General features: G+C 41.8%; 1 protein-coding gene across 1 annotated transcript in view; it reads left to right on the top strand.

The window, feature by feature from the left end:
• Positions 1 to 1,714, top strand: part of MUC4 (mucin 4, cell surface associated) — a 49,175-nt gene extending 47,461 nt beyond the window's left edge. The window contains exon 24 of the mRNA XM_042956566.1: positions 1,188 to 1,714. Coding sequence (XP_042812500.1) covers positions 1,188 to 1,383 — 196 coding nt within the window. The 3' untranslated portion in view covers positions 1,384 to 1,714. The remainder of the gene's footprint in view (positions 1 to 1,187) is intronic.
• Positions 1,715 to 13,292: the final 11,578 nt, after the last annotated feature.

Raw genomic sequence — 13,292 nt, 5'->3', positions numbered from 1 at the left:
GGGGATCAGAGAAAAAGCGACCAGGGAAAAGATGTGTGAGTGCCTACCCTGTGTGGAGAATAAAGATGTTATATCACCTCTAAAACTCAAACTAGCTACTGGGTAGGTATTATGAACATTTTTTTTTTTAGTTTATTTCTTTATTTTGAGAGAGAGAGAGAGAGAGAGAGAGAGAGAGAGAGAGAGAGAGAGAAAGTGAGCATGAGCAGAGGAGGGGTAGAGAGAAGGAGAAACAGAATCCCAAGCAGGCCCCATGCTGTCAGTGTGGAAATCATGACCAGAGCCGAGATCAAAAGTCAGTTGGATGTTCAACTGACTGGGCCACCAAGGTGCCCTGGTATTATGAGAACTTTTTTTTAATAATTAAAAAAAATTTTTTTAATGTTTATTTTTGAGAGACAGAGAGAGTCAGTGGGGAAGGGGCAGAGAGCAAGGGAGACACAGAATCCAAAGCAGGTTCAAGGCTCTGAGCTGTCAGCACAGAGCCTGACACAGGGCTCGAACCCACGAACCATGAGATCATGACCTGAGCCAAAGTCAGATGCTTAACCAACTGAGCCACCCAGGTGCCCTGGTATTATGAGCATTTTAAGGAAGAGATAGGTAAAGAACCTGCCCAGGGTACCCAGTAAGTTAAGCAGCAGGATGTGGGTTCCAAAGGCAACCTCTTCCACCTGATTTTGCTTCTGGGGTGGACGTTCTGCTGTCTCTTTGTGGAGAGGCACCCACTGCCTTGTGTCTAGGTCCATCCCTGCCCCTCCTTAAGAGTACCAGTCAGGGGAGGCCCTCTGCAACTGGTGTCCTAAGTCCCCTCAGTTCATCAGCAGTCTAAGGGTCTCCCATGAGGGGAGTGCACTAAGCCTACAGGCCTGCTAGGGAAGAGAAGGGCAGTGCCACCCAGGGCCCTCATGTCACATCAGTGCATCTACCCTCGTGCCCATTGCAATCCCAGATCCACCCAGCCCTCTCCCCTCCAAGGAGGGCTGGGAGAAGCCAGGGCTGTGCCTGCACGTGCTCACCTGCAGCCAGGTGGAGCTGACTCCAGGTGAATTCACCCCCTCCAGCCTCCGCTAGCCAGTGGGCATGGCTTCAGCTCGGCCTCCTTCCCCAGAGGGGATCCCAGCCTGTTGTGGAAAACCTCCTGGGGCCTCCCCGCTGCTGACCATGTTTTCTCTCTCTGTCCCCAGCTGTGTGCCCTTCTCCATCTACACGCCCTGGGGCGAACGCTGTGAGCACCTGAGCATGAAGCTTGGCGCCTTCTTCGGGATCCTCTTTGGAGCACTGGGAGCCCTCTTGCTGCTGGGGGCGGTGGTGTTTGTGGTCCTGCGCTTCTGGTGCTACCCCAGGAACCAGTACTCCTACCCTCTGGACACAGAAAGCTGAGGCCTCACCCCAAAGGGGTAGCTGGGGCCTAAGATACTTCAGGACCCATCCCAGCCTCACCCACGTTTTGACCAGTACCTTGGCTTTGAGGAGACTGGGAAAAGGAAGGTGCCTGAAGGTGATTCAGAACTCTTCAAGGGAATGAGTAATAATAAAGACAATAGCACACCTTTTCAGTAGACACAGAGGCAGACAGAAAGGGCCATAAAGACCACCTACTTAAAGGATGGATTCTTACACATACATACCTGCAAGAAGGACACTGACTTACATACACACACATCAGAGTTAATAATGTCTCAGTTAAAATCCAAAATGCATTTGTATACAAAACTCCAATTTACTTCTAATTAAAGTCTATTTAAGTAAAATCCTTCTGACTTTTTTGTTTCCCAAGCCATGGATTCCACTTGTGGTTTTTCTCAGGGGTCTGAAGGGTGAGGCACAGGGAGTGGAGGAGAAGAGGTGGATTGGACCCAGTCCTGCTTCAGCCCTCAGCTACTCTGTTGGGAAGCTTGTTGCTCCACCCAGGTGAATCCTTGCTTCAGCCCCCACATCACTTTCTTCCCCTGAGGAAAAGAACACAAGCCAAAGCCTGGTTTTCGGAGGAGGATGGTTGAGATACCCCATATGGAGTAGCCCGGACTCACCTATGAACCCTCCCTGCCTTGCTAGTCTCTGTCCATCAGTTCTGAGAGGATAAATACACTCTGTGCCTTTACCTGTCTGGTTCCTGTCCCCCACTGCCTGTGTTCCCTGCAGGAGGGATTAAACTGTTCCAGCTCCCCTCCTTGAGAAGCAGGCCACCAACCCCCTCCTTAGACCTGAAGCACCCAATCCCTCATATACGATCTCTGTCCTTTCCTGAGCCCCAATGAGTCTTCTGAGCCTCTCCACCCCACAGTCCCTTGGCCCCACTCTGCTTGCTCCCAGCAACCTGACCAGTTTTGACCTCACACTTCTCTCCTAGCAGGCAGAATTTCACACCTATCTGGTGTAACACGTCCAACAATAAATGGGTCCACAATTCCCGTGTCTCAAATACCTCAATTCCAACTCTATTGTAGAAACTGGACCTCTTGGTCCTAAATCCCAAATCTCTGAAGGGAGAATCTGATTAGTCCAGTTTATGTCAATTGTCCATCAGTGGTCCAAACTAGTGTGGCCAAAGGGTAGGAAAGGAGGTCACATGACACAAACCTGGTGCTCAGGCTCACCTTTGTTGGTAAGGAAGTGGTGTTGCAGGAAGTTCAGGAGAAACATGATCTTTGATCTGAACAGAGACTCCGCACTGTCTGCTTTTCACAGAGAATGACTACTCCCAGTAGGCAAGGCCTCTCCCATATGTACAAAGTTGTGGCTTTATCCTCAAGCACCCCAAAGTGTAATCAAAGCTCCTTATGAAACCACTTTTATTTGGGGTGCCTGTATGGCTCAGTCAGTAGAGCATAAGACTCTTGGTCTTGGGGCTGTGAGTTCAAGCCCCACATTGGGCATAGAGCCTACTTAAAAAAAAAACAAAAAACTTATTTAATCCTAGCATTAATTTATCAAGAATTAAGCATATAGCTAAATAGATTCACTGGTGAATTCTACCAAACATTTCAGGAAGAAATTCTACCAGTTCTCTATAATCTCTTTCAAAAGATTGAAGTGGAGGGAATACTTCCTAAGTCATTCTATGAAGCCAGCATTACCTTAATACCAAACCCAGAAAAAAATCATAGAAAAAAAAAAAACTATACAGCAATATCTCTCATGAACATAGATTTAAAAAACTTCAACAAAACATTAACAAATAAAATCCAACAATGAATAAAAAGAATTATATGCCATGACCAAGTGGGATTTATTCCAGGTGTGCAAGGCTGATTCAATATTCAAAAATCAATTAAGGGGTACTTGGGTGGTTCAGTGGTTAAGCATCCAACTCGATTTTGGCTCAGATCATGAAATCATGGTTCATGAGATTGAGCCCCATGTCAGGCTCTGTGCTGATGGCATAGACACTGCTTGAGATTCTCTCTCTCCCTCTCTCTCTGCCCCTCCTCTGCTTGAGCCCTCTCTTACTGTCTCTCAAAATAAATAAATAAACATTTTTAAAAAATCAATTGGTGTAATCTATCACATCAACAGAAGAAAAAAAATCGTGTGATTATACCAATAGTTGTAGAAAAAAACATTTGACAAACTCAAACACCAAAATTCTTGGCAAGCTGGAAATAGAGGGGAACTTCCTCAGCTTGATTTTAAAAACCCTATAGCCAAAATCACACACCAGAGGAGAGGGGCTCTGAAGGGTGGGCAAAATGGGTGAAGAGGATCAAGAGGTAGAAACTTCCAGTTATAAAATAAATAACTCGTGTGGAGGTTCCTCAGAAAATTAAAAATAGACCTATCCTATGACCCAGCAATAGCACTGCTAGGAATTTTTCCAAGGGATACAGGAGTACTGATGCATAGGGGCACTTGTACCCCAATGTTTATAGCAGCACTCTCAACAATAGCCAAATTATGGAAAGAGCCTAAATGTCCATCAACTGATGAATGGATAAAGAAATTGTGGTTTATATACACAATGGAATACTACGTGGCAATGAGAAAGAATGAAATATGGCCCTTTGTAGCAACGTGGATGGAACTGGAGAGTATTATGCTAAGTGAAATAAGCCATACAGAGAAAGACATACCATATGGTTTCACTCTTATGTGGATCCTGAGAAACTTAACAGAAACCCATGGGGGAGGGGAAGGAAAAAAAAAAGAAAAAGAGGTTAGAGTGGGAGAGAGCCAAAGCATAAGAGACTGTTAAAAACTGAGAACAAACTGAGGGTTGATGGGGGGTGGGAGGGAGGGGAGGGTGGGTGATGGGTATTGAGGAGGGCACCTTTTGGGATGAGCACTGGGTGTTGTATGGAAACCAATTTGACAATAAATTTCATATATTAAAAAAAATAAAAAATAAAAAATAAATAAATAAATAAATAAATAACTCATGGGAATGTAATGTACAGCACAGGAAATATAGATAATAATATTGTATTAAGTCTGTTATTAGACTTATTATGGTGATCATTTCATAGTATGTAAAAATGTCAAATCCCAAACTTGTATGCTTAAAAATAATATCATATTGTATGCCAATTATACTTCAGTTTTAAAAAAAGGATGAACCCTAATGTAAACTGTGGACTCCGGACGATAATGACATTTCAGTGTAAGTTCATTGATTGTAACAATGCTCTCTGGTGGGGGATGTTAATAGTAGGGGAGGTTGTAAGTGTGCTGGGGGAAAAGGGATATATGGAAACTTTGTACTTTTAGTTCAGTTTGCTATGAACATAAAACTATGTCAAAAAATTGAGTTTATTAATTTAAGCAATTGTACAAATTTAAACAAAAAGAATTAAGCACATATGTCACTACAGGGAGACAGGGTGGGCTGGGGGTGGTGCCCAGCAATTAGAAAGAAAGGGATGTAAAACAAGGAGGGAGGGAGAGGGGTAACACAAACATGGTGGACTGATGAGATGGCCCTTGCCCTGACCATTCCAACCCAAAAACTAAGTTATATGATGAAGACTTTATAATGTGACCCAAGATCAGAGAGGGTATGCTTGCTTTGAGCATAAGGTCCAAAAATTACATCTCATCCTAAACCCAGTCAGGACTCTTGGCAAGGGATTGACCCACACTGTGCAAGACGTGGTTGTTACAGATACTGTGTGTCATCAAGCAGGGGAAGAGGAAACCTGAAAGAACAAAAGCAAGGTGGCAAATGGGGGGCAAACCCACTCAAACCCAAAGTCCTTCCTCCCCTCATCCCATCCTCAGACATTAAACTTCTTCTGCTCTCACTGGGCAACAGCGGACGGGTGGGGGCTGGAGGACAGAATAAGTGTTGCAGACAATCCTGCCAAAGGTTGTGGAGATATCCAAGGCCTAAGAGAAGCTCCAGGGCTTGCTACAGAGAAGGAAACCCGCAGACTGGGAAAAAAGAGGAGGTGGGGACACTGGTTGAAGAGGAGGCATTCAAAGTAAGGTTGTCAGATTCAGAGAATGAAAATACAGGAAGCCCAGTTAAATTTGAGTTTCAGAAAAACCACAAATAAGTTTTTTAGTATAAGATGTCCCATGAAATGTTTGGGACACACATGTTTTAAAAAGCATTCATTGCTTATCTGAAATTCTTATGTAACTGGGTGTCCTATATTTTACCTGCAACCTGGCCAAAATGGCTGAGGCACTGGGGATGTAGAGAAAGGTTGTCATGAAAAAAGAAGGAGGTGTCTGTGTGGGAAGGAAAGGTCTCTTGGGGCATCTGACTGGCTCTGTCAGAAGAACTTGTGACTCTTGATCTTGGGGTTGTGAGTTTGAGCCCCATGCTGGGTATAGATACTATTTAAAAATAAAATCTTAAAAATAACAATTCAAAATTAAAAAGAAAAAAGAATTCTTGGTAAGTGGTGCCATTCAGATCAAGGACACAACTGCAAATTTTCATCAGCCCACTCTCCAGATCTGTGATTTAGATTCTGTCACTCATGCACCTGGAATAAAGAACTGAAGGGCCCTTCTTCAGGGTTCCAGGCATACGTTAGTTTGGCAGAGGGGAGGAAGCCTCCACCCCCATTCCCAGTGGGCGGCAGGCACTGGAACACCCTCAGTGGGCACTGGGCAACCTTAAAGGGCTTATAGCCAGACACACAGATCCACTTGCCCATCCTTCCCTGCTCTCAAAGGAGCCTTCCAGAAACTCCTCATGGGCTTAAGGCAGGCAGCATCTAAAGACCAGCACAGGGGCACCTAGGTGGCTTAGTTGGTTAAGTGACCAACTTTGACTCAGGTCATGATCTCACAGTTCGTGGGTTCGAGCCCTTGTCAGGCTCTGTGCTGACAGCTTGGAGCCTGGAGCCTGCTTCAGATTCTGTGTCTCCCTCTCTCTTTGCCCCTTCCCTGCTCTCTCTCTCTCTCAAAAACAAATAAAACATTACAGCAAAAAAAAAAAAAAAAAAAAAAGAGACCAGGATGGCAAATAATAGATAACAGGCATAATATACCAGTGTAAATATTTACCAAAAAATGATGCCCACTGATTTGAATTTGGGGCACACCCATGGGATCAGTTACCATTCACTGCTTTCCACTAACTGGTGGCCAGTCCCCCTTAACAGAGGTTGAAGGAAGGACTGTCTGTGGCAGGAGCTTCAGCTGAAGTCTCTCGTCAGAAGAGTCCCACCTCATGTTCTCACCATGGCCTTCTGATTTTGCTTTCTGAATTTGTGCTGAGCCACAGATGACTTCAAACAGGCTATCTTGTTTAGGTACATACCTACCTTTGTCTTCATGAAATATGTGGCCTTTTCACCTCATATACACACACCTTTGAGTCTTAAATAACTGGAGAATTTTCTCCAGGCTTTCTGGTTCTTGCTGGTTGGTAACATTACTTCTGCTAGTTCTGGTCAATACCAGTAATTCTCTCTCTCATGTGCGCGCGCGCACACACACACACACACACACACACACACAAGCACAATTACACACTTTAATTCCCAAATGCTTCTAATTGGTATAGCCTATATTTTGCAAAATTTTTGATTTCCAATAACAGTAATCAGCACTGCATGTACATGTATGTCCTTATATGTGGATAGTTAAGATGAAATTATCCACTTTATCAGGTATCCCCAATTCAAATAACTCCACGGGTGCTTAGGTGGCTCAGTTGGTTAAGTATCCACCTTCAGCTCAGGTCATGATCTCACAGTTTGTGAGTTCAAGCCCCATGTCGGGCTCTGTGCTGACAGCTCAGAGCCTGGAACCTACTTCAGACTCTGTGTGCCTCTCTCTGCCCCTTGTGCTCAGTCTCTCTCTCTCTCTCTGTCTCTCTCTCTCTTGCAAGTATAAATAAACATTAAAAAAAAAATAAGTGCAAAGCAAGAAAAGAAAAACTAAGAATTTGGTGTAGAGAGGAGCCAAGATGACGGAACAGCATGGAAGTTTTTTGTGTGTCTCGCGTCCATGAAACACAGCCAGACCAACACTAAACCATCCTACACACCTAGAAAACTGATTGGAGGATTAACATAACAATCTGCACAACCTGAACCACAGAATTCAGCAGGTATGTGGTCCGGAGAGGTGAACTTGGGGAGAGAGAAGCCGGCGGCGGGCAGGGAGCAGCCTTTGCAGGCGGAGAGAGGACGGAGACTGGGGTGGGGGAGAATATGGGAAAAGCACCCCTCCCCAAAAGCAGCTGGAGAGAAAGTGGAAAATTGGAAACAGCCACAGGGACTAAACTAAAAAGGGAGAAAGGAGAAAGGAGAGGGTTTAAATTCCATTAAGACTGTAAACAAGGGTAGCGCAAAGGCTGCAACTCCGCAGCTCAATACCTGGCAGTGCTCTGGTGGGAAGGGTGAATCCCCAGGAACAGAGTGGGGTCCGGGAGGTTCTCAGCCACATGGGGAAAAACGGTTCCACTGCTGGAAGGACATTTGGTAGAGACTGTTGAAGCCACATGGTCCCAGCAGACCCCAGAAAACGGCCACATTTGCTGGTGCTGGAACAAGGTCGTTAGATGTGAAGGCTCGTGCCAGATGTGTGTTGTGATTTTCCATAATCCCTGAAAGGCTGCTGCTACGCTAGCTCGCAAACTTTTTCTGGGGCGGCTAGCACCTGGCCGCAGTCTCTGGGCTTCAGCAGCAGCACGGTTTGGCGAACTTTCCTGGGTGCGGCCGGCGTTCGGCCGTTGCCTGGGGAGACCTTCCCGCAGAGGGGCGGAACGGGTCGAAGCCGCAGTCCTTCAGAATTAAGGGGCTGGGGAAAACAGCCTCATTTGAGACAAAACTCGGGAGAGAGGTACTGCCTGGGGCTTGGTCACGGACAGTGAAGAAGCGGGTAGTGGACAAAAGCTGAAGACAGAGGACGGGTGCGAGATTGCTGATCAGAGAGAACAGAGTTTCCATACTAGAGACTGATAGCTGAGTGACGCCATTTTCGCCACTCCCGCGCATGCGCGTACGCACCTATGAGCACTGCAACAATCCACCCCAGTAGGCTAGCAGCGCCATCTAGTGGAGAGCAGAGCTGTTACACTGAGCCCCGCCCAACTGGGCCAACTTGGCTCTTCAAGAACACTACACCGTGTAGTCTCACCGCCTACTTAGTTTATGGACTATAAAGCACTACATAGTCTGACTTCTAAGGGAAAATGAAGTAATTTCAGTCCTATTTCAATCTGTTAGCAGGTCCATCTATTCAATTTTCTTTCTTTTTTTCTCTTTTGCACTATTCTTTTTCTTGAATACAGAAAGAGAAAAAAATTCACTTTTATTTTCAATTTTTATTAAAAATTTTTTATTTAAATTTTCTACTATATTTTTTACTTTTGTGTAAATTTTTTCAAATTCTATCTTACTTCCATCATTCTATTTTAGTCTACTTCAGTGTATTCACCTTTTCACATTTTCAAATGATTTCCTTATTTTTATTTTCTTTTTCTTTTTTCTCTTTTTTTCTTTTCTTTTTCTTGAATGCAGAAAGTGAAAAACTTCATTTTTACTTTCAATTTCTATTAAAAATATTTTTCTCTAATTTTTTTTACTATATTTTTTGCTTTTCTGTAAATTTTTTCAAATTCTATCTTACTCTCATCATCTCATTTTAGTCTACTTCAGTGTATTCATTTTTTAAAATTCTCAAATGATTTCCTTTTTTTTTCTCCCCCTCTCTTTTTTTTCCCTAATCTGTCAAACCACTTTCAACACGCAGACCAAAACACACATAGGATCTAGCATCATTTATTAGATTTGTGTGTGTGTGTGTGTGTGTGTGTGTGTTTAATTTTCATATTTTTTAATTTTAATTTTTTTTAATTTTAATTTTTCCTCATTAATTCCTTTTCTTCCTTCAAAATTACAAAACGAAGGAATTCACCCCAAAAGAAAGAGCACAAAGAAACAACAGGCAGGGATTTAACCAACACAGATATAAGCAAGATGTCTGAACCAGAATTTAGAATCACGATAATAATAATACTAGCTGGAGTCAAAAATAGATTAGAATCCCTCTCTGCAGAGATAAAAGAAGTAAAAAATAGAATGAAATTTAAAATGCTATAACTGAGCTGCAATCACGGATGGATGCAGTGGCAGCAAGGATGGACAAGGCAGAACAGAGAATCAGCGATATAGAGGACAAACTTATAGAGAATAATGAAGCAGGAAAAAAAAGAGGGAGATTAAGGCAAAAGAGCACGATTTAAGAATTAGAGAAATCAGTGATCCATTAAAAAGGAACAACATCAGAATCATAGGGGTCCCAGAAGAGAGAGAAATAGGGGTAGAAGGGTTATGTGAGCAAATCATAGCCAAAAACTTTCCTAACCTGGGTAAAGACACAGACATCAAAATCCAGGAAGGACAGAGAACCCCCATTAGATTCAACAAAAACCGACCATCAACAAGCATGTCATAGTCAAATTCACAAAATACTCAGGCAAGGAGAGAATCATGAAAGAAGCAATGGAAAAAAAAGTCCTTAACTTACAAGGGAAGACAGATCAGGTTTGCAGCAGACCTATCCACAGAAACTTGGCAGCCCAGAAAGGAGTGGCAGGATATATTCAATGTGCTGAATCAGAAAAATATGCAGCCAAGAATTCTTTATCCAGCAAGGCTGTCATTCAAAATAGAAGGAGAGATTAAAAGTTTCCCAGACAAAAACTAAAGGAGTTTTTGACCACTAAACCAGCCCTTCAAGAAATTTTAAGGGGGACTCTCTGAGGGGAGAAAAGATGGAAAAAAAAAAAAAAAATATATATATATATATATGAAAAGCAACAAAGATTAGAAAGGACCAGAGAACACCACCAGAAACTACAACTCTACAAGCATCAAAATGGCAATAAATTCATTCTTTCAGTACTCACTTTAAATGTCAATGGACTCAATGCTCCAATCAAAGGACATAGGGTAACAGAATGGATAAGAAAAAAAGATTCATCTATATGCTGTTTACAAGAGACCCACTTTAGACCTAAAGACACCTTCAGATTGAAAATAAGGGGATGGAGAACCATCTATCATGCTAATGGTCAACAAAAGAAAGCTGGTGTAGCCATATTTATATCAGACAATCTAGACTTTAAAATAAAGACTGTATCAAGAGATGCAGAAGGGCATTATATCATAATCAAGGGGTCTATCCACCAAGAAGACCTAACAATTATAAACATTTATGCGCCAAATGTGAGAGCACCCAAATATATAAATCAATTAATCACAAACATAAAGCAACTCATTGATAGTAATACCATAATAGTAGGAGACTTCAACACCCCACTCACAGCAATGGACAGATCATCTAATCAAAAAATCAACAAGGAAACAATGGCTTGGAATGACACACTGGACCAGATGGACTTAACAGATATATTCAGAACATTTCATTCTAAAGCAGCAGAATATACATTCTTCTCCAGTGCACATGGAATGTTCTCCAGTATAGACCACATACTGGGAGCCCTAAGTAAGTACAAAGAGATCGAGATTATACCGTGCATATTTTCAGAGCACAACGCTATGAAACTCGAAATCAACCACAAGAAAAAATTTGGAAAGGTAACAAATACTTGGAGACTGAAGAACATCCTACTAAAGAATGAATGGGCTAACCAAGCAGTTAAAGAGGAAACTAAAAAGTATATGGAAGTCAATGAAAATGATAACACCACAACCCATAACCTCTGGGACACAGCAAAGGCAGTCATAAGAGGAAAGTATATAGCAATCCAGGCTTTCCTAAAGAAGGAGAAAGATCTCAGATACACAACCTAACCTTACGCCTTAAGGAGCTGGAAAAAGAACAGCAAATAAAACCCAAAACCAGCAGAAGACAGGAAATAATAAAGATTAGAGCAGAAATTAATGCTATCGAAACAAAAAAAAACAAAAAAACAGTAGAACAGATCAATGAAACCAGAAGCTGGTTCTTTGAAAGAATTAACAAAATTGATAAACCACTAGCCAATTTGATCAAGAAGAAAAAGGAAATGACCCAAATAAATAAAATCAAGAATGAAAGAGGAGAGATCACAACCAACACAACAGAAATAAAAACAATAATAAGAGAATATTATGAGCAATTGTATGCCAATAAAATGGGTAATCTGGAAGAAATGGACAAGTTCCTAGAAACATATACACTACCAAAACTGAAACAGGAAGAAATAGAAAATTTGAACAGACCCATAACCAGTAAGGAAATCGAATTAGTAATCAAAAATCTGCCAAATAACAAGAGTCCAGGGCCAGATGGCTTTCCAGGGGAATTCTACCAAACATTTAAGGAAGAATTAACACCTATTCTCTTGAAACTGTTCCAAAAAATAGAAATGGAAAGAAAACTTCCAAACTCTTTCTATGAAGCCAGCATTACCTTGATTCCAAAACCAGACAGAGACCCCACTAAAAAGGAGAACTATAGACCAATTTCCCTGATGAACATGGATTCAAAAATCCTCAAAAAAAGATATTAGCCAACTGGATCCAACAATACATTAAAAAAATTATTCACCACGACCAAGTGGGATTTATACCTGGGATGCAGGGCTGGTTCAATATCCACAGAACAATTAACGTGATTCGTCACATCAATAAAAGAAAGGACAAGAACTATATGATCCTCTCAATAGATACAGAGAAAGCATTTGACAAAATACAGCATCCTTTCTTGATAAAAACCCTCAAGAAAGTAAGAATAGAAGGATCATACCTCGAGATCATAAAAGCCATATATGAATGACCCAATGCTAATATCATCCTCAATGGGGAAAAACTGAGAGCTTTCCAGCTAAGGTCAGGAACAAGACAGGGATGTTCACTCTCTCCGCTGTTATTCAACATAGTATTAGAAATCTTAGCCTCTGCAATCAGAAAACACAAAGAAATAAAAGGCATCCAAATTGGCCAGGAGGAGGTCAAACTTTCACTCTTCACAGATGACATGATACTCTATATGGAAAACCCAAAAGATTCCACCAAAAAACTGCTAGAGCTGATTCATGAGTTCAGCAAAGTTGCAGGATATAAAATCAATGCACAGAAATCGGTTGCATTCCTATACACCAACAATGAAGCGACAGAAAGAGAAATCAAGGAATTGATCCCATTTACAGTTGCACAAAAAACCATAAAATACCTAGGAATAAATCTAACCAAAGAGGTGAAAAATCTGTACACTCAAAACTATAGAAAGCTTATGAAAGAAATTGAAGAAGACACAAAAAAATGGGAAAAGATTCCATGCTCCTGGATAGGAAGAAAAAATATTGTTAAAATCTCAATACTACCCAAAGCAATCTACATATTCAATGCAATCTCTATCAAAGTAACACCAGCATTCTTCACAGAGCTAAAACAAATAATCCTAAAATTTGTATGGAACCATAAAAGACCCCGAATAGCCAAAGCAATCTTGAAAAAGAAAACCAAAGCAGGAGGCATTACAATCCCAGACTTCAAGCTATACTACAAAGCTGTAATCATCAAGACAGTATGGTACTGGCACAGGAACAGACACTCAAATCAATGGAACAGAATAGAGAACCCAGAAATGGACTCACAAACGTATGGCAAACTAATCTTTGACAAAGCACAGAATATCCAAAGGAAAGAATATCCAATGAAATAAAGACAGTCTCTTCAGCAAGTGGTGCTGGGAAAACTGGACAGAAACATGCAGAAAAATGAACCTGGACCACTTTCTTACACCATACACAAAAACTCAAAATGGATGAAAGACCTCGATGTAAGACAGGAAGCCATCAAAATCCTTGAGGAGAAAGCAGGCAAAAACCTCTTTGATCTTGCCCACAGCAACTTCTTACTCAACATGTCTCTGGAGGC

This window comes from Panthera tigris, chromosome C2, assembly GCF_018350195.1.
Source record: "Panthera tigris isolate Pti1 chromosome C2, P.tigris_Pti1_mat1.1, whole genome shotgun sequence".
NCBI lineage: Eukaryota > Metazoa > Chordata > Mammalia > Carnivora > Felidae > Panthera > Panthera tigris.
This window is presented reverse-complemented; position numbering and strand designations above follow the sequence as displayed.